Genomic DNA, 22,346 nt, shown 5'->3' with positions numbered 1-22,346 from the left:
AATCCGCAGCGGAAATTTCCGCAGCATGTGCACAGCTCATGCGGATTATCATTGGGGAACATGGCAGGCCTTGCCGCTGTGGAAACACTTAAAAAACGCATAGTGGGCACACCGCCTAATACCATTTTATATTTTTAATGTATTTCGATTCAGCCAAAAAAATCAGCAAAATGTATTTTTTTGTGATAAATAAAACTAGCAATTTTATTATACAAATAATTACACTCAGTGCTGATTGTTCAGTTTGTCCAAAATTCAACTTTTTACGAATGTAGACCAGTGCTGACCGACAGCACCACCGTTTTTAATAGTGGACGGAGCTTTACAGGGAAAAGCGTAACGGAGCGCAGCCGACAATCATCAGAATTTACAACAGAAAAACAATGTAAGTTAGTACAGAAATGTACAGGGTTACTGGAGTATAAGGACGTCCTCCGTGCAACAACTCTATTCTAGCTGACTCACTACAGAAAACCAAGTAAATGAGCTGAAGTGTAAATTGATATATGTGGAAAGTGTAAGAACACGTTCACACTATGGCCAGTCCAGAGAGAAAACACAAGATAAAAAAAATTAAGCATATACCGTATTTAGTGACAAAAATGTTAAATTCTTGGATAAAGGTTGGACTTGATGGACCTAGGTCTTTTATCATCTTATGTAACTACAACCCCTGGCAAAAATGGTGGAATCACCGGGCTCGGAGGATGTTCATTCAGTTGTTTAGTGTTGTTGAAAAAAAGCCGATCACAGACATGGCACAAAACTAAAGAAATTTCAAATGGCAACTTTAGGGCTTTAAGAAACACTAAAAGAAATCAAGATAAAAAATGTGGTACTCAGTAAGGGTAATTTTTTTCACACCAAGTAGAGGGAAAAAATTATGGAATCATGAAAAACAAACACACAAAAGAATACTCAAATACATCACTAGTATTTTGTTGCATCACCTCTGGCTTTAATAACAGCTTCCAGTCTCTGAGGCATGGACTTAATGAGTGACAAACAGTACTCTTCATCAATCTGGCTCCAACTTTCTCTGATTGCTGTTGCCAGATCAGCTTTGCAGGTTGGAGCCTTGTCATGGACCATTTTCTTCAACTTCCACCAAAGATTTTCAATTGGATTGAGATCCGGACTATTTGCAGGCCATGACATTGACCTTATGTGTCTTCTTTCAAGGAATGTTTTCACAATATTTGCTCTAGGATGCATTGTCATCTTGAAAAATGATGTCATCATCCCCAAACATCCTTTCAATTGACGGGATAAGAAAACTATCCAAAATATCAATGTAAACTTGGGCATTTATTGAAGATGTAATGACAGCCATCTCACCAGTGCCTTTACCTGACATGCAGCCCCATATCATCAATGACTGTGGAAATTTGCATGTTCTCTTCATGCAGTCATCTTTATAAATCTCATTGGAACGGCACCAAACAAAAGTTCCAGCATCATCACCTTGCCCAATGCAGATTCGCGATTCATCACTGAATATCACTTTCATCCAGTCATCCACAGTCCACGATTGCTTTTCCTTAGCCCATTGTAACCTTGTTTTTGTCTGTTTAGGTGTTAATGATGGCTTTTGTTTAGCTTTTCTTTATGTAAATCTTATTTCCTTTAGGCGGTTTCTTACAGTTCGGTCACAGACATTGACTCCAGTTTCCTCCCACACGTTCCTCATTTGTTTTGTTGTTCATTTCCTGTTTTGGAGACATAGTGCTTTAAGTTTCCGGTCTTGACGCTTTGATGTCTTCCTTGGTCTACCAGTATGTTTGCCTTTAACAACCTTTCCATGTTGTTTGTATTTGGTCCAGATTTTAGACACAGCTGACTGTGAACAACCAGCATCTTTTGCAACATTGCGTGATGATTTACCTTCTTTTAAGAGTTTGATAATCCTCTTCTTTGTTTCAATTGACATCTCTCATGTTGGAGCCATGATTCATGTCAGTCCACTTGGTGCAACAGCTCTCCAAGGTGTGATCACTCCTTTTTAGATGCAGACTAATGAGCAGATCTAATTTGATGTAGGTGTTAGTTTTGGAAATGAAAATTTACAGGGTGATTCCATAATTTTTTCCCTCTGCTTGCTGTGAAAAAAATTACCCTTACTGAGTACCACATTTTTTATCTTGATTTCTTTTAGTGTTTCTTAAAGCCCTAAAGTTGCCATTTCAATTACTTTAGTTTTGTGCCATGTCTGTGATCTGCTTTTTTTCAACAACATTAAGCAACTGAATGAACATACTCCGAGCCCGGTGATTCCATAATTTTTGCCAGGAGCTGTATGTAAATAGTGTGCTATTACAAATTATTTACTTACTATAGGCTCAACTTGTTTTTTTTTTTATTGAGATTTGTCTCACTACAGAGATGACTAGATTGGAGTTGCTGCACTGAGGTTCAAGATTTCTGGCACACAGAACAGAATAAGGATGTCCATTGTAGCGTTCTCACTACAGAGATAACTAGTTCAGAGTTTCTGCACTGAGGTTCATGATTTGTGTGCACACAGTACTGTCTATCATGGCTCATTCAGACATCCATACACATCTCGGAATGCAATGCATGTACTGGCCTCGGGTCTCCTGACCCAAGCATGAGGCTTCATGTATTTCTATGAGGCTGTCACACTCTGGGTGGCAGAGCCTTGGCAAGTCCATGCATTGCATTCTGAGGTCAGACCGAGATGCATGGACGTCTGAATCAGTCCTTATACAGATTACACTAAGGCTTCCATACACATAAAGCTAAAGTTGGCAGAATCAGCCAACAATCTGACGGGTATTGGGGCTTCCCGCCTCTTCCTTGATAATTGATGTCAGGGGAGAGAAAGATCCGGCGCGTTGGAATTCCAGTAGTTGAACTTCTTGTTCTCTCTGAAGATAAGCTGCCACCAGTGGAGCTCGACACCTGCTCTCTAATAGAGAGCACAAGAACATTTGGCTATGCACTCCTTATGATAGTCATGAGACAGCTTTCAACCATAGGATTGTAGGGATTGGGTGTTTATGGGCCTTAAACAGTTTGTGTAGTGAAAACAAGTTATCACCGATCCAAGAGACAGGTGATAACTTGCTGATCAGTGAATGTCCGACTCACACTGCTTGGAAAAATGGGGAATTTTTATCTCTGTTACAGAATTAGGCCTCTTTCACACATCCGGATTAGTGATGAACGAGCACTAAAATGCTCGGGTCGAGCAAATTGGAATGCTCGAGTTTTCGGTCCGAGTAACGAGCCCAATGTAAGTCTATGGGAAACTTGAGCATTTTTCCGGCGCCCCTCCCCCCTTCCTGGAGGTCTGCAGAGGGCCTAAAAAGTGCTGAAATGACATGAGAATAGCATGGGGAAGACCCCTGGAAGCATCTCTGACTCCTAGGTCACTGCTGTGAACAATTTTGCCAGAATATTAATGCCACTTTTGCGGGCTCACAATAAAACATACAAAAACGAAGCCAAAATGGATTTTCTTGGGAAAAATGTTAAAGAACATCTTTTCCAGGGTAATGACTTGTATATAAGGTAAAATAAATAACCAAAAACAAAAATGCTCTTCCACCCCTTTGGCTATGTTCACACGTAGCGTTTTTGCACTTTTGCATTGCTTTCAACTGTGAAAAATACATTTACTGGTAAATGTTATTGTGAAGAAACGGCAGCAGGGAGACCCCACAGAATCTCGCTGTTGCCACCACTTATAATGGATCCGCCACCCGCCTGATGTCACACTACGCCAGATGGAGCACGTCATACGGATCTACCCGTTGCACCTACATGACGTTCTGCACCCCCCTCAAGGATGCTTAAGGTCAGATTGGTACAGTTCTATACAGTCACCCCCTGTACACATGGGTACAGAGAGGCACCAGGGAGTGAGAAACGGTGTTCCACTCAGCCACTGACATGGCACCACACTCGCTCAAGCCCCTGAGAGGCTCTTTCACTACTCCAGTGAAGCAGAGCCTTGTCGGCCTGGTAGAGCTGCCACAAGTTTCTATTTGATATTCTGTAACGGACTTATATCTGGCTAGAAACCAGCCCGGTAGCGTGTTCATTGGACTGAACAACAGACGTAAGGTTCGTGGGTCGAGATAAAAGAACAGCCCAAGTACAAAAGTATGGTACAACAAGTATAAGCAGAACTTGAGTCAATTACCAGTTTAGATGGAATGGTCTGGCTTGTGTGGGAGGGCTGCCACATGGAAGGCTGTGTGCCCTCGCTTAGTGGATGGACTTTTCCCACATGTCATGTCAGGGTTCCTGGAGTACTTAACCCCTCTGGCTGACTCCCAATCCGGCTTTGTGGCTACGCCCAAATCTCCTCCCCTGGTTGCTCTTAGCGAAGAGACTCCCAAAACCTCTTTACTGGATGGTCTTAAGGAATCGCTTCTGCTACTCGTGGAGACCAAACAAAGTAGTCCTAGGGGCTTCTGAAAGGCTGTGCTGCATATCTCCCTTTCCTTGCTTGCTGGGCGGTGAAGAAAGGAATGGTGAGATTCTCCATTCTTTTAGGTTTCCAAAAATCCATTTTGTGTATCACTCGGATGTATCGTCTTCCCATAATTCGCTGTTGATTTATGTTTCTTGAACAAAGAAGCACATGGCGTGGGGGGAAGGGCCTGCCTGCTGCAGTTGCTGGGGGATTTCTCGCGCTTGTCGGGCCCCCTCCTTTGCAAGCTGCAGTGTCAAATTTCACTGTACATGGAGATCTCTGTAATCCTGCCAACAGTGCACAGTGATTGACATGGGATTACCTTGAATATCTTCAGTCATTTTAACATTTTACTACCTTATCTGGCCTTGTGGTTTGTGACACATGATCAGACACATCCTGTTTCATTTATGAAGGAGGGATTCTGAAAGTCACAAAGCCTATTTTTTATAGGGCCATCAGGCGGCCCTTACTATTGTTAAAGGGCCAGCAGTCAGCCCTCACTAATGTTAGAGGGCCAGCATCTGCCTATGCTTTGTTGTTCCCATTATTAAGGAGCGGTTCTCCTATACTGTTATAGCAAATGCAGTGACTTCAAGGGCTGCCAAAAATTAAGACACACTCCAATACCCCTTTGAAAAGACATAGAGGAAGACCTCAGTAACAAAATGTTCCCATTACAAAGGAGCGGTTCTGCTCTAAAGTTATTGCGTATGCTGTGACTGCAACGGCTGCATAAATTTTGGAAAAACCCCAATACCAATTTAGAGACACATAGAGGAGGGCCTCAGTAAAAAAAAAATGTTCCTATTATTAGGAAGTGTGTTTCCTATACTGTTATTGCCTATGCAGTGACTGCAAGAGCTGAAAAAAAATTTGAACGCATCCCAATACCCCTTTGAAGAGTCATAGAGGAGGGCCTCAGTAAAAAAAATGTTCCCATTATTAGGAAGCGTGACAAAAACGCTAGCAGCAGGGCAGGCCAGGACCTCAAAGGCGTAGAGAGCCAGTTCATACCACGTGTCCAGCTTGGATAATAATTATAATTATAAGGCACAGAGGAATAACGGAGGACATTGGTACGGTTGTCAAGTTACTCCTTCAGCATCTTCGAAAAATTATCCCTCATTGTGAGAGTACCCCGCGCATCAGGGCCTGTGAGATGAGTGGGTCTGAGAAAACTCTTCCAGACCTTCGACGGTGTTCCCCTGCCTCTGCTGAATCATATTTACAGTGGGTACGGAAAGTATTCAGACCCCTTTAAATTTTTCACTCTTTGTTTCATTGCAGCCAGTTGGTAAATTCTAAAAAGTTAATTTTTTTCTCATTAAAGTACACTCTGCACTCCATCTTGACTGAAAAAAAACAGAAATGTAGAAATTTTTGCAAATATATTAAAAAAGGAAAACTGAAATATCACATTATTATAAGTATTCAGACCCTTTCCTCAGGCACTCATATTTAAGTCGGTTATAGGAAGTTTCGCCCCCAGCAGTTCGCCCCATCTGTTCGCCCCAGGTACATTTCGCCCTCGCACATTTCGCCCCCAGGAATATTCGCCCCCGCACATTTCGCCCCCCATGTTTCGCCCGCGGACGTTTTCAAACTGTTTTATTAAAACACTTGTATAAATAATTCTAACAAAAAGGAGACAGATATAAATATATTTATACAAACAAATGTAGAACAATGAACTTTACTAAACAATACGTAGAATATAGCCAAGTTGTACATTAGGGCCAATGAAAACAAAAACCTTTTGTGCCCGAGTCCACAGCACTTTAGTTGTAAAAATTGTTGAAAAATGTGATTTCTGTATCTACCATAAAATTCCTTTCTGGTTGGATATATTAGCCGACACAAGAGCGTGAGTATACACCCGGCCACTAGAGGGCATTCCATCTTGTAACCCCGAGATATACCAGGATCAGGGCGGTGGTGTCCATATGAGCCATTCAGATCTCCCTGAAGGAGAGACTCCCCCCCCCCCCCCAAGCTGAAATGACCACAGGAGGCTGCCTGTGGGGCTCTCTGCAAGATGACGGGGTGCCTGGAAAAACTGAAAATAGGCCCAGGAGGGCGCATATTGCTAACCAGAAAAGATTCTGGAGCTGTGAAACCACACGGTGTCCCCAAATGGCAATGGCGACGGAAGGCACCTGTGTCTTCTGTCTGGATGTTTGCAGAGGAAAGGAATAGTGCAAGGATAGGAGACAAGAGACTGCAAGGGAGCCCGCAGCAATGCCAGCACTGGCAGGAGCCCAGGAAAATAAACACTGTGAAAACTGCTTGAGGGGAGATAAATCCCACTCTCCAACCCCCATCACCCACTGACCCCAAGCTGGGTGGGGTAGGTTGGAGTATCATGGCACCCTATAGGCAGAACAAAATTTGCAATCTACAGGGTGGGCCATTTATATGGATACACCTAAATTAGATGGGAATGGTTGGTGATATCAACTTCCTGTTTGTGGCACATTAGTATATGGGAGGGGGAAAACTGTTCCAGATGGGTGGTGACCATGGTGGCCATTTTGAAGTAGGCCATTTTGGATCCAACTTTATTTTTTTTAATGGGAAGAGGGTCATGTGACACATAAAACTTATTGAGAATTTCATAAGAACAACAATGGTGTGCTTGGCTTTCCTTAATTTTTTTTACAAGTTTATGACCACTTATAAAATGTGTTCAAAGTGCTGCCCATTGTGTTGGATTGTCAATGCAACCCTCTTCTCCCACTCTTGACACACTGATAGCAACACCGCAGAAGAAATGCTAGCACAGGCTTCCAGTATCCGTTGCATATCGTATCCTCACAGCATAGACAATTGCCCTCAGATGACCCCAAAGATAAGTCTAAGGGGGTCAGATCAGGAGACCTTGGTGGCTATTCAACTGGCCCACGATGACCAATCCACTTTCTAGGAAACTGTTCATCTAGGAATGCTCGGACCTGACACCCATAATGTGGTGGTGGCACCATCTTGTTGGAAAAACTCAGGGAACGTGCCATCTTCAGTGCATAAAGAGGGCAACACATCATCATGTAGCAATTTCAGATATCCAGTGGCATTGAGGTTTACATTGATGAAGAATGGTCCCACTATCTTTGTACCCCATATACCACACCATACCATCAAGATACGAGATGTGCAGCATCTGAAACAACAGATACTGGAAGCCTGTGCTAGCATTTCTTCTGCAGTGTTGCTATCAGTGTGTCAAGAGTGGGAGAAGAGGGTTGCATTGACAATCCAACACAACAGGAAGTTGATATAACCAACCATTCCCATTTAATTTAGGTGTATCCATATAAATGGCCCACCCTGTAGTTGCGATAAAAGCCTTATTTTGAGAGACTACCTGGAAACTACCTGCACCCCTGGAGCAGAAGCCAGTGAAGGTTGATCAGAGCCTAGAAAAAAAAGGCAACTGGTCAGAAGTAAGGGAACGTGAGTGGGCCCCATAACACAGATAACGCCTCCTAGGATGGCGCAGAAAAAATCAATAGAGAAGCATCAAGAGAGTACAGAAAGAGAGGGGGGGAGACATGGCAAAGAAGGGGGGGAGACATGGCAAAGAAGGGGGGGAGACACGGCAAAGAAGGGGGGGAGACACGGCAAAGAAGGGGGGGGCACGGCAAAGAAGGGGGGGACACGGCAAAGAAGAGGGGGGAAGACACGGCAAAGAAGGGGGGAAGACACAGCAAAGAAGGGGGGAGACACGGCAAAGAAGGGGGGAGAGACACAGAAAAGAAGGGGAGGAAGACATGGCAAAGAAGGGGGGGAGACACGGCAAAGAAGGGGGGAAGACTCGGCAAACAAGGGGGGCAGACACGGCAGAGAAGGGGGGGAGACACAGCAAAGAAGGGGGGGGAGACACGGCAAAGAAGGGGTGGAAACATGGCAAAGAAGGGGGGGGAGACACGGCAAAGGGGGAGGGGGAAGACACGGGACCCCGAGCACCAAGCAAGTAACAGCGCTTCCTCCTTCCCCACACAGACCCCCAGCACGCAGCCCCTTGCAAATAAAAGGATCCCCTCCTTTCCCAGGCAGATCCAAACCTACAAAATCTTCCTACAATGGAGCATGAGGCCCCGCCCCTTCTGGTGACATCATCAGATTGCATGCTCACATGGGTATGACGTCAGCAGAGGTCCTTTAGCCGACTTGGCTTTACTGTCTATCCTGCCTGTTTCCCAGGTGGCTCCTTCTGTCCCGGTGTGCGGCTCAGCAGGTGCAGGTCTGTGCAGACTCTGCGCTATTCTCTGTGGATTATTCCTCTTCCTTCTATATCGCCGCCATACTCCACAGCGCTGTACACATTATTATCGCTCTCACTATAGTCCTTATTCACACCTGCGATTCCTATCTGTGTCTGTCCAGTGATTGCTGTTTCCTCTTTGCCTCCAGACAGTAATGTCCTACCCTCTGTACCGGCCACTGTAATAATTCTCCCTTCTCCCCCTGTGACCCCACAAGATAATATTCCCCTATTCACCAGCAGCGGCCAGAACTCCTTCTATGTGTCCGAAATAGTATTACTGCCCCCTGTGTGCCCCCATATATTAATAATGTTGCCTGTGTGCCCCCATATATTATTGTCCCCTGTGTGCCCCATATATTATTAATGTCGCCTGTGTGCACAAATATATTAGTAATGTTCCCTGTGTGCCCCCATATAATAGTAATGTTCCCTGTGTGCCCCCATATATTAGTAATGTCCCCTGTGTGTCCCCATATATTAGTAATGTCCCCTGTGTGCCCCCATATATTTGTAATGTCACGGGCCATATACCAGGATGCACTATATGGGACCATTATACTGTGGGTACTGTATGTGGCCATTATACTGTGGTGCACTATATGGGACCATTATGCTGGGTTGCTGCACTATATGGGGGGGCATTATACTGTGGGGCATTATATGGGGCCATTAGACTGTGGGGCACTGTATGGGGGGCCATTAGACAGTGGGGCACTATATGGGGGGCCATTAGACAGTGGGGCACTGTATGGAAGGCCATTAGACACTGGGGCACTGTATGGGGGGCCATTAGACACTGGGGCACTGTATGGGGGGCCATTAGACACTGGGGCACTGTATGGGGTCATGATACTGTGGGGCACATTATAGTGTGGAGCACTGTATCGGGGGGCCATTACACTGTGGGGCACTGTATCGGGGGGCCATTACACTGTGGGGCACATTATAGTGTGGGACACTGTATGGCGCCATTATACTGAGGACTCGGTGACTCTGAAGAGCGGTGTAGTTACTGAGGTCACTGCTCATCAGAGCCGCCAGGTCTTGTGGAACGCAGTGGGCCCCAGAGTGGCTGCTGCTACGGCCTATGGAGCGTCGTCCTCTGAACAAGGCTCCATAGCCTTTGGATGTTGGATTCAGGGATCAGCGTGGGAACGCCATGGACTACGTCGGACCTGCATTGTTTTTTTGTTTTTTTTTTCAAAAATAAATTGGTGAACCAGGAAGAGTGTCGGGGAGTCTTTCTTCAAATAAATTTTTTTTTTCTGTATGGGTATTTTTTTCTCCATTACTAACCCCAGGGCTTGATGCCAAATGTGTTTTTTGACAATTCACAGCTGTCATCAACCTCAACTATTATTACCCCAATTGCCACCGCACCAGGGCAATAGAGAAGAGGTGGGCAAAGCGCGTATTTTCAGGCTGGAAAGGGTCAATAACCAGGATCGTTCTGAGCCTGATATCAGCCCGCAGCTGTCTGCTTCACCTTGCCTGGTTACGAAAAATAGTGGGGGACCCCACGTGGTTTTTGTTTTCATTTATTTATTAGGGTAAACATCCTTTAGTGCCACATGAAAGGCACTTAAGTTTATTATATGTAGGGGCTTGTGAAATTATATATAAAAGCCTCAAACTTCTGTGTGTGAATGAGACATGAGATTTAACGTGATAGAAGATTACAGTGCAGGGAAGACGGGAAACATTCATATAGACGGCCGGTGGAGATGTAGTCAGTGACGGACTCTGGCTAACTATGTTTCTAGAGCCGTAGTAGAAGATGAAGATGTCGTCCTCCTCATGAATTAGTTATTTATCATGTCACGTGTAATGAATATCTCCTGCAGTATTACTAATGCCAATTCCAGTGTCGGTAAATGAGATGAGAATTAGTGTTATGGAAGATGAGTCTATGAAAAACGTATTCAGCTTCCGAGACGAGGAAGAAACCGCTTGTTGTCTGTGGCCTAAAATATATAGGTTTTATTAGTAGATGTAAAGAAGAAAACTAAATACTGTAAAATAATAAATCTCATGTTTCCCTTATTGTCTCCAGTAATTGTATTATTACGCAGGTTTTTTATGATGTTCCATCGGCTCATTTTCTTCTCGTTCAGATCTCTACAATATCGGATCCTCTCAGTGAAGATCTTCTGTATAAGAGAATTTTCCTGATTCTCCCATCAAAGATGGATATGGACAGAGACAAGATGGCGGAGAGGATATTACACCTCACCCTAGAGATCCTCTTCCGGATTACTGGAGAGGTGAGAGATTCTGATGACGTCACATTACATCATTCTTATCTATGGGAATAACAGATGGACAGAACTGGAGAGGTGAGGACTCTGGAAATGTCTGGAGGGAGATTTATTAATGTGTCTGTCCATAATCAGGATTACACAGTAGTGAAGAAGACCTCTAGTGAGCGCTGTCAGGACCCTGTGTCTGAGGGATGGAGAAGACCCCTGAGCTCTATCACAGGACCTCCATCTCACCCCCTGATACATGAGGACATCAATGACCAAAAGATCCTAGAACTCGCCTACAAGATGATTGAGCTGCTGACTGGAGAGGTGACACTGCTGGAAATGCTGGGACATTATACAGTAACGCTATGAAGGGATCGGGGGGATGACGGTATCATTGTATGTGTCAGGTTCCTATAAGATGTCAGGATGTCGCTGTCTATTTCTCCATGGAGGAGTGGGAGTATTTAGAAGGACACAAAGATCTGTACAAGAACGTCATGATGGAGGTTCCCCAGCCCCTCACATCACCAGGTAATAGACAGGACTAAAACCACACGGCCTATAATTATCTGTATGTAAAGAATGGATTCAATCCCTGTATGTGTTTCCTCCAGATCTATCCAGTAAGAGGACAACACCAGAGAGATGTCCCCGTCCTCTTCTTTCACAAGACTGTAAACAAGAAGATCCCAATGTTCCTCAGGATCATCAGGTAGATGGAGAGAAGGTGTCATGAGATCTCTCCTATGATGTGTAGACGGCTGTGAAGGTCTTGTGCTCAGTCTTGTTTTATCCACCAGTATTATTTGTTTTATACTTGTGTATTGAGAACGGTGGAGATGGCAGGATTAGAGCTGATCATAGATGGGACTTCTCCATCTGTCTGTGACTTTTACAATATTTGTTTCAGGGTGAAGATCTGACCCATATTAATACTACAGAGACATATGTGAGGGGTGATGAGCGGTGTAAAGAGGAGATTCCTACATATGACTACCCAGGTGAGTAGTGACCACTAAATGCAGAGAAGTCACAGATTCTTCTCAGTCACCGGCTGTGGCTCCTTTATCAGTGGTGGAGTCCGGCCGTATCACAATCGTGTGATCACCATTTTGCCTCTAGACCAAAACATTCTCCTCCATCTAAAACTGTTCAAATGATTTTGGGCATTGAAAGCCCTTTTCTATAGAACTTACAACCTGCAGGATCCACCTACCCCCTGTTGGCTTCCTAGATCCCTGATATCTTATAGGATGAATCTACCTTCTCTCCCTTCTGTGCTGCTGAATGTCCTCATATGGTCCCTACAAGACCAGGTCCAGTCTTTCTGGCCAAACTTCACTTTTATGATCGATAACATTAAATGCGCAGTGAGGGCCAAGTGTGAATTTCTGTGCAATAACAGCAGAGTTTCCCTTTATCCTGACTTTTCAATTTCTTTTAAAACCAACTATTTTCAAACAGGATTGTGATAAACTATACAGAAAACATTACACCTGTGCATGATATATCTCTAAGCTGTGCGTGGCTGATGGCTGTAATATACATTTATTCACGCCTGCAGGAGATGTGTTGGCATGGCTCGAGCCCTGGTTTCATGGATTCACTCCACGTCATAAAATCCATTATGTTTTCATCCTAAGGAATTCAGATTACTGCACAATCTCTCCTGAAATGGGGGCGCTAATACTTTCTCTTTTCTTCTGGTCAGGACTCATAGTAGCTCCAATGGTCCACCATAAATGAGTGCAACTCCGGTTTAGTGTTGGCGTTCTCCCCCCCATACAAAAGATTTTGTTGGGGATGTAACATTTTTTTATTCCATATCTTTTTTTACAGGTTAATTCTGTGTGATGGTTTCATTGTGGTTGGATCGGCCGGCCTCACTTATGTGAGTCTGTAACTCCCTGGTAGTCTTTAAAAAAGAAAAAGGTCTCCATTTTCTCTTCCAAATGCCCTTACGATACATTAGATTGCTAAGACCCACCGAGCCCCATACTCTAATTACCCCCGAGAGGTTTCACCGCTAGTTACTATTACTGATGGAGACTGTTGAGTTTGATCATTTCAATAGATGTGTCATTGTCTATACTCACAATTTTTGACTGCACTAGTTAGTGTCCAAAATAGGGATTGCCTTGCCCATCACCCTTTTACCCCCTCTACATGGATCTGGACTTGCACCCCTAGGCTTGGGCCATGGTGTTACCTGCTGTTCTTTGATGTGAGACAGGAAGAAGAATAGTCAGGTAGCCGGGTCAGAACCTGGAGAGCAGAGAAAATACTAAATCAGAAGACACAACAGTAGTCAGTAAACGGGCCGAGGTCACAACAGAAAGCAAATACACAAGCAGGGAGCCAAGGGCTGGACAGAAACTGCATCACCCAGAGCTTCTGGTTCTGATGTCTCCTCCATTACCAGCGCCGCCTGCAGGATGAATAAGGAGGTGAGAGAAGCAGACGTCAGGGGAGCAGATCCCAGAGGAGATGGGACACACCTTTTGCAGAAGCCCTAATATGACAAAATGTCAGAAAACCAGAGCAGTAGAAATCCACATAAGTGACTCCATTTTGGAAATTATAACTCTCAGTGAATTAATCTATAGGAGTAGGGACTATTTTGATTCCACATCCACTTTCCGAAAATTAGCACACAGTGGATGTTGGAGAGTGAAAATTACAAATGTATAATTTCATTACCCAACACATAGTGCCCAGATTGTGCTCCAGGAGACACACACCTTAAATTAAGTGGGTTCTTCTCACTATAGTAATGCCAAATACATAGATGCTAAATGTGTTTTGGGCGCACTGCAAGGCTCAGAAGCGAGGGGGAGATTTGACTTTGGGAGAGCGGATATTGCTGGATTGGTTTATGGAAGCCATGTTACCTTTCAAGAGCCTTTGAGCCACTAATAATGTGGAAACCTCTGTTTTTCCATTGACAGATGATGGACCTGAGTGGGGACTTGTTTTTTGTGAGATGAGTAGAAGTTTTTATTGGTATTATTTTCGCCTACATAACATTGTTTGGTGGCTTATTCCATATTTGGGAGGCAGAATGAACAATCAGTTGGACACCACGCTCCACTGGTTCATGCTATGAGGTTTTCTATTAGACTGTGAACTGTTATTGTCTTGATGAATAATTCAATATTTTATATAACTTGCCATTTTTACAGACAGTTTAAGTAGAAATGTTCAAAAATATAAAATTCAAGGATATTTTATTCTAAAATAATAATTGGTTTTATTCTTGGCAGATGACTGTACCAGGAGATCAGAGGGACAGCTGACATCTTCAATTTTTAAATCAGATGATCTTGAGATCCCACAGGATACAATTGAATTGAATGCCATTACTCCAGATATACCATCATCCCTTCACAGCAAAGATCTGTCATCTGATCCTTTGAAACAGATCCTGTCTTCTGATTTATTACCGGCTACTAAGGAAAATCAAAGTCACAAAATAAGCATTAAAGAACAAACTGCTCCTAAAGCAAAGAAGCCATTTTCACATTCAGAATATGGAAATAGTTTTCCCCTCAAAAAGTCTATTCTTAAACATCAAAAAATTCACACGACAGAGAATAGATTTGCATGTTCCAAGTGTGGGAGATGTTTTAACCAGAAATCAGATTTCGTTAAGCACCAGAAAACTCACACAGGGGAGAAGCCTTTTTCCTGTTCAGAATGTGGGAAATATTTTAACCATAAATCAAGTCTTGTTACACACCAGAGACTTCACACAGGGGAGAAGCCTTTTTGCTGTTCAGAATGTGGGAAATGTTTTAACCTGAGAGCACATCTTAATAGACACCAGAGAATTCACACAGGGGAGAAGCCTTTTTCATGTTCAGAATGTGGGAAATGTTTTAACCTGAGAGCACATCTTAATAGACACCAGAGAATTCACACAGGGGAGAAGCCTTTTTCATGTTCAGAATGTGGGAAATGTTTTAACCTGAGAGCACATCTTAATAGACACCAGAGAATTCACACAGGGGAGAAGCCTTTTTCCTGTTCAGAATGTGGGAAATATTTTAACCTGAAAGCACATCTTAATAGACACCAAATAACTCACACAGGAGAGAAGCCATTTTCATGTTCAGAATGTGGGAAATATTTTACAGCAAAATCAAATCTTATCGCACATCAGCGAACTCACACAGGGGAGAAGCCATTTTCATGTTCAGAATGTGGGAAATGTTTTAACCATAAATCAAATCTTGTTACACACCAGAAAAGTCACACAGGGGAGAAGCCTTTTTCCTGTTCAGAATGTGGAAAATGTTTTAAACTGAAAGCGCATCTTAATAGACACCAGAGAATTCACACAGGGGGGAAGCCATTTTCATGTTCATAATGTGGAAAATGTTTTGTGAAGAAAACATGCCTTCTTAGTCACCAGAGAAGTCACACTGGGAAGAAGCCTTTTTCACGTTCAGAATGTTAGAAATGTTTTAACTGAAAATTGTATCTTCTTAAAGGAGTTGTCCACTACTACTGCCAACTCCAGAACCAAGGCAGTAAGAACTAACACTGGCATTACCTAAGTGTCAGAGGTGAGCTTATATATCAAAGGGGAGGGCCAACACTGAACAGCTGGGACAATCCAGGTAGGAAAGCTCCGGGTGCTTCAACTGAACAGATTAACCCTTGCACTGCTAGCAAGGAAAAAAATGCACTTTTGAATATGATGGTGAAGTACTTTTAACCAGTGCAGAAGTACATGAAACCAGACACCGCAGTCTTCTGGCCCCTCTCTGTCGCGGTAACCCAGGGACTCTAACTCTGAAATTGCAATCACTATTAAGCCTCAGCCCAAAGTACACCACATATTTAAGTTCTGCTGGTATTTTTTTTGGGAAAAGGTAACAATTTTAATGGAAGTGGTCATCAGAACATGATACCTGACCAACCTAGGCGGGGGGATAGGTTAGGGGTCCTATTACCTTACTCTGGGCTGCAGAATTAAGAATCCACCTTGCTTCTTGTTTTAATAATAACACATGAAGATTTCCAAATTGTGGAGGGACCTTGACCTTTTCTATTCCTGCAAAACACTTTGGATCAGCATTATGATAATCATGCATGTGTCGTCTAAGTGGAGGAGCTCCCTTTCCAGTAATTATAGAGCGATAATGTTCTCTAGATCAGATAAACAGAGCTCATATAGTTTTACCTTTGTTATAGAATTTACATGGGAAGATGACGTATACCACATGCTTAGTTCTACATGACACAAAGTCCTTCACATGTCAGGTCAATGGTCCTAAGCGGAAGCTTTTATCTGTGATCTGCAGGTGGCAGAACGAGCAGCTGCCGCATCTGAAGTGTCTCTAGCCAGTTACCTGTATTGTGTTCAGTTCTGTTTCTGACTATTAAATCTCCCAATTTACTACTTCTACATGAAGATAGGGGTTTATTATTGGCTTTCTCGTTTAGCTCTTTGTCACTTTCGATCAGGTGTCCGTTTTGTCTTATAGCTGTATGGATCACCTTATCCATTGCTTTGTGTTTGACAGTTAAAGTTAACCTCTCTACAGTACTCTGCTTTTTCTTATCTTTCTGTTTTAATAAATCTTTTTGAGTTTTTTACAGACTCGGTCTGTTCATTTAGTAGGGGTAATGGATAACCTCGACTAAGAAAATTATTTTTGAGTTCATTTGCTTGTCTGGAAAATGTGTCATCATTGTTATTGATCTTTCTTAATCTCAGGAATTGACTGTAAGGAGCCATCTCTTTGTGTGCTGTGGATGTGCACTGTTATAATGTAACAGCAAATTTGTTACAGTGTTTTTTTATGCATTTCTGTAACTATTTTTCCTTCCTGTATGTTTTGTTATGCACACGCCCGGACTAACTGGCGTGTGCGTGTTTAGTGATTCCTCTGGGCCATGAACCGGAGAGTGCCTGGAGGGGCGTAACTAAGTATCTACCCGATCCGACCAAGGTCGCACGACGGCATACGATGCCTGTGCACCAGGGAGGAACCGAGCAGAGGGACCAGGTGCTATACCAGGTCAGACCCCGGACACGGCTGTTGACCCACACCGGAGAATCCAGGAACAGGCAGGTTAGGCTGGCACACTGACTGGTGGGTATAGGCAGGCACGTCTGGTATGCAGACAGGCAGGCACTGGTAAGCACGACTGGTATGCAGGCAGGGGGTACTGGCAAGCACGGCTGGAGTGCTGACAGGGAGGCACTAGCAGGTTGGAGCACAGGCTGGATAAGGTCCAGTACAGACTGGGACCCAGGAACAGAGCCGCAGATGCGGTAGACAAGCAGAGCAGAGCGAGACCGCCGGAGCGGTGAACAAGAGTAGAGCAGAGCGAGACCGCCTGGAGCGGTGAGCAAAGGCAGAGCAGAGCGAGACTGCCTGGAGCGGTGAGCAAAGGCAGAGCAGAGCGAGACCGCCTGGAGCGGTGAGCAAAGGCAGAGCAGAGCGAGACCGCCTGGAGCAGCGAGCAAAGGCAGAGCAGAGCGAGACCGCCTGGAGCGGCGAGCTAAGGCACAGCAGAGCGAGACCGCCTGGAGCGGCGAGCAAAGGCACAGCAGAGCGAGACCGCCTGGAGCGGCGAGCAAAGGCACAGCAGAGCGAGACCGCCTGGAGAGGCGAGCAAAGGCACAGCAGAGCGAGACCGCCTGGAGCGGCGAGCAAAGGCACAGCAGAGCGAGACCGCCTGGAGCGGCGAGCAAAGGCACAGCAGAGCGAGACCGCCTGGAGCGGCGAGCAAAGGCACAGCAGAGCGAGACCGCCTGGAGCGGCGAGCAAAGGCACAGCAGAGCGAGACCGCCTGGAGCGGCGAGCAAAGGCACAGCAGGCGAGACCGCCTGGAGCGGCGAGCAAAGGCACAGCAGGCAAGAACCGGCAGAGCGGTGAGCAAGGCACAGCAGGCAAGAACCGGCGGAGCGGTGAGCAAGGCACAGCAGGCAAGAACCGCCGGAGCGGTGAGCAAGGCACAGCAGGCAAGAACCGCCGGAGCGGTGAGCAAGGCACAGCAGGCAAGAACCGCCGGAGCGGTGAGCAAGGCACAGCAGGCAAGAACCGGCGGAGCGGTGAGCAAGGCACAGCAGGCAAGAACCGCCGGAGCGGTGAGCAAGGCACAGCAGGCAAGAACCGCCGGAGCGGTGAGCAAGGCACAGCAGGCAAGAACCGCCGGAGTGATGAGCAAGGCACAGCAGGCAAGAACCGCCGGAGCGGTGAGCAAGGCAGAGCAGGCAAGAACCGCCGGAGCGGTGAGCAAGGCAGAGCAGGCAAGAACCGCCGGAGCGGTGAGCAAGGCAGAGCAGGCAAGAACCGCCGGAGCGGTGAGCAAGGCAGAGCAGGCAAGAACCGCCGGAGCGGTGAGCAAGGCAGAGCAGGCAAGAACCGCCGGAGCGGTGAGCAAGGCAGAGCAGGCAAGAACCGCCGGAGCGGTGAGCAAGGCAGAGCAGGCAAGAACCGCCGGTGCGGTGAGCAAGGCAGAGCAGGCAAGAACCGCCGGTGCGGTGAGCAAGGCAGAGCAGGCAAGAACCGCCGATGCGGTGAGCAAGGTAGAGCAGAGGGGACAGGCCTCTGTTCACACGGAACAGACTGGAAGGGAAAGGAAGAACCAGATACACACAAGATACTTGCAATGAAGTAGTGAGTGGACTCTAAACTCACAAACGGAAGTACAGCGACAACGAGTAGGAGTTAGGTGCAGGTTCAGACTCTGCAGAAAAAGGGAAGGTACGGACATAGAGAAAAACAGGAAGCAGGTTAGGAGACAGTTCAGACAGGAACTGTTACTGCAACAAAATACAGGAACGAGCCAAGGTAAAGCCAAGTGCTGGTTCAGACAATGCAGGAGAAAGGGAAGGTACGGACATAGAGAAAGACAGGTAACAGGTAGGAGACAGTTCAGACAGGAACTGAGTGTTCAGACAGAAACTAACACTTAATATCAACTGCTTGGATATGGTAAATAAAGAAAGCTCTTCAAACAAATCCACAAATTACCACCTCCACACTATATAGAAGTGCAGAAAAGAAGAGAACCATAAATATAAAAACATAATTTTTATTAATGCAATTAAAATATCACAATCTGACTACATAATAACAATACTTAATTAAAAATGTCACAACAGAGTACCCAGTAGAAAAAGAGGGGGATAGCAATCTGCCCTCAGTTTTAATAATATATTAGGCTCCAATCATCCAAATTGATATAAATGGCATAAAAAAGCTGCAATGAAATATAGCTAATCGACCCATGGGAATGCTTAACAAAGGTAATCTAAAGGGGAAATATAGTTACAGAGGGGATACTACCCCTTCAAATTATCATCCCCAATACAAAAGACCCTTAAATTGGCTAAATAGGTGATGCAAAAATATATCTGCAGCTTTATTATAATACTATACTCATTTGTAGTGGCACAAAAAGACCCTTACATAGAAAAATATAAGCCATGTTAAATACCTGGTCCAAGGTGAGGTGAAAAAATGAGCCTTACAGGAAAATAACAGCCACTGAGCAGGACGCTATCCCCCTTCACCCCGATGCTCGTTTCGCCCGCTTGCTTCTTCCGGGGGCATGTGAAACTGACACTGCAGCGAGATACAGGAGCGAGTCTGGGTATGCGGCCCCCAGAAAAGGCGGAACGAACAGGCTAGGAGCGTGTTCAGACTGGCCTGGAAATACAGACTCCAGGAAGGCGGACAGACAGGCAAGAAAACACAGACAACAGGTCTAGGTATGCAGCCCCTAGAAAGCGGAACGAACAGGCTAGGATACAGTTCAGACAGGAACTGCTACTGAAGGAGATACAGGAGCCAGTCTGGGAATACAGTCCCCAGAGTGGTGGAAACAGACAAGAACAGAACAGGACCTGGCACATTCAGAGTAAGGCAGCACACTGAATGAAAGCGTTGCTCAGGCATCAGCTACCAGGTGAAGCTGGTTTAAATATCCAGTGACTAACAGCAATAGGCTGAGGACGCATAAGGGGTGTGCCCACAGCAGCTACAAGAAACAGGAAGTGACCGGGCCGCCGCCCTAAGCAGTTAGAACAGAGACAAACAGACAGCATGGAAAGAAGCCAGGCTAGCAGACTGAACTGATGAACAAGTTTGCGATCTTGCATAGTGAGAGATGGTGCCCTATGCCAGAAAGCCACCAGGTATGCTACATATTTATTTTGACGTTGAAATATTCTAATGAGTTCCTCCACAATTTGCAGTAAATTTCATATTTTGAACATTAATTTAATTCAGATAAGGAACAAAAGAAAAAAAAACTGTGCATTAGTGCCCGCCCATCCAATAAACACATCATCTACATACTGGAGATACGCACGAATGTGTCTAATACAGTGTTTCCGGCCCCCCACAGGTCATGTTTTCAGGATCTCCTTAGTATTACACAAGTGATTGAAGTATCATCAAGGCATCAGGAATTCTCTCACCTGTGTAATACTAAGGAGATCCTGAAAACATGACCTGTGGGGGGCCATGAGCAGGGCCGGCGTCAGCACCCGGCGCACCCGGGCAAGTGCCGGGGCCCTGAGCAGGCAGGGGGGCCCACTGGCGGTCGTGCACCCCGCTGGGCTATGGGCGGAGGAGAGCGGTGTCAGCACCTGCCCTTCTCCACCGCTTGCTCAGGGCCCCGGCAGCCGGATACTTACCTCTCCCCATGCCTCCGCAGATCCGCTGTCTTCCTGCTCTGCGCTCCCTGTGACGTGTCAGGTCAGAGGGCGCCGTGACTTCTTTCCACCGCGCGCTCCCCTGAGCCGTCACAGGGAGCGCAGTGCGGGACGACGCCGGCAACGCTGGAGTCCGGATCCGAGTAGCGGGCAGCAGGTGAGGAGGAGGGAGGTGAGTATTTGATTTTTTATTTTTTTTTAATGTATGGAGGCATGGGGCATAATATGGGTGGGTGACATCCTGCATGGGGCATTATAAAGAGAGGGGGGGTGACATCCTTCATGGGGCATTATAAAGAGAGGGGGGTGACATCCTGCATGGGGCATTATAAAGAGAGGGGGGGTGACATCCTGCATGGGGCATTATAAAGAGAGGGGGGTTGACATCCTTCATGGGGCATTATAAAGAGAGGGGGGAGGGCATCCTGCATGGGGCATTATAAAGAGAGGGGGGTGACATCCTGCATGGGGCATTATAAAGAGAGGGGGGGTGACATCCTGCATGGGGCATTATAAAGAGAGGGGGGGTGACATCCTGCATGGGGCATTATAAAGAGAGGGGGGGTGACATGCTGTATGGGGCATTATAGAGAGAGGGGGGTACATGCTGCATGGGGCATTATAAAGAGAGGGGGGTGACATCCTGCATGGGGCATTATAAAGAGAGGGGGGGGTGACATCCTGCATGGGGTATTATAGAGAGAGGGGGTGATATCCTGCATGAGGCCTTATAAAGAGGGGGGTACATCCTGCATGAGGCCTTATAAAGAGGGGGGGTACATCCTGCATGGGGCATTATAAAGAGAGGGGGTGACATCCTGCATGGGGCATTATAAAGAGGGGGGGTGACATCCTACATGGGGCCTTATAAAGAGGGGGGGTACATCCTGCATGAGGCATTATAAAGAGGAGGGGTGACAGCCTGCATGGGGCATTATAAAGTGGGGAACAGTCTGCATGGGGCATTATAAGGGGGGGGGGGCAGCCTGCATAGTGCATTATGTGGGGGGAACAGCCTGCATGGAGCATTATAAGGGGGGGGACAGCCTGTATGGGGCATTATGTGGGGGTAACAGCCTGCATGGAGCATTATAAGGGGGGGGACAGCCTGTGTGGGGCGTTATGTGGGGGGTAACAGCCTGCATGCAGCATTATATGGGGGCCAGTATCCTGTATGGAGCGTTATAAGGTGACCAGTATCCTATATGGAGCATTATATGGGGGCCAGTATCCTGTATGGAGCTTTATAAGGGGACCAGTATCCTGTATGGAGCGTTATATGGGGGCCAGTATTCTGTATGGAGCCTTATATGGGGCCCAGTATTTCGTATGGAGCCTTATATGGGGGCCAGTATTCCGTATGGAGCCTTATATGGGGGCCAGTATTCTGTGTGGAGCGATTTGCTGGTTTCTGAGCTATTGTGGAATTTACAATAGATATCGCTCATGTAATGTAAGAAGTGAAATCTTTGCATTGCACTATATATATATATATATATATTTATTTCTCTGCGGTATCTGTGCATCATGAATCGTGGTATGTATTAAAAGGGCCCACTGAGACTCTTTCGCCCAGGGCCCAGAAAAACCTGGAGCCGGCCCTGGCCGTGAGGATGGGGTTTGGGAAACACTGGTCTAATATATGGGTTTGAGGTAGTGGTGACCTATTTATCTTCAAAAAAAGCCAAGAATAAGTTGGCAAAA

General features: G+C 45.7%; 2 protein-coding genes across 2 annotated transcripts in view; both read left to right on the top strand.

Moving 5' to 3' along the window:
- LOC141192387 (uncharacterized) overlaps positions 1-22,346 on the top strand; it is a 391,820-nt gene that overhangs the window by 174,973 nt on the left and 194,501 nt on the right. The window lies entirely within an intron of this gene.
- Positions 3,812-11,696, top strand: LOC141192388 (gastrula zinc finger protein XlCGF66.1-like). The gene is made up of 5 exons (XM_073661907.1): positions 3,812-3,820; positions 10,826-10,975; positions 11,105-11,284; positions 11,368-11,491; positions 11,575-11,696. Exons 1-5 carry the CDS (start codon positions 3,812-3,814, stop codon positions 11,694-11,696), a joined length of 585 nt encoding a protein of 194 aa, XP_073518008.1.

Source organism: Phyllobates terribilis, unplaced genomic scaffold (genome assembly GCF_046119375.1).
Source record: "Phyllobates terribilis strain yellow unplaced genomic scaffold, ASM4611937v1 Scaffold_60__1_contigs__length_8166268, whole genome shotgun sequence".
Classification (NCBI taxonomy): domain Eukaryota; kingdom Metazoa; phylum Chordata; class Amphibia; order Anura; family Dendrobatidae; genus Phyllobates; species Phyllobates terribilis.
The sequence above is the reverse complement of the archived record's forward strand: the minus strand, read 5'-3'. Positions and strand labels throughout refer to the sequence as shown.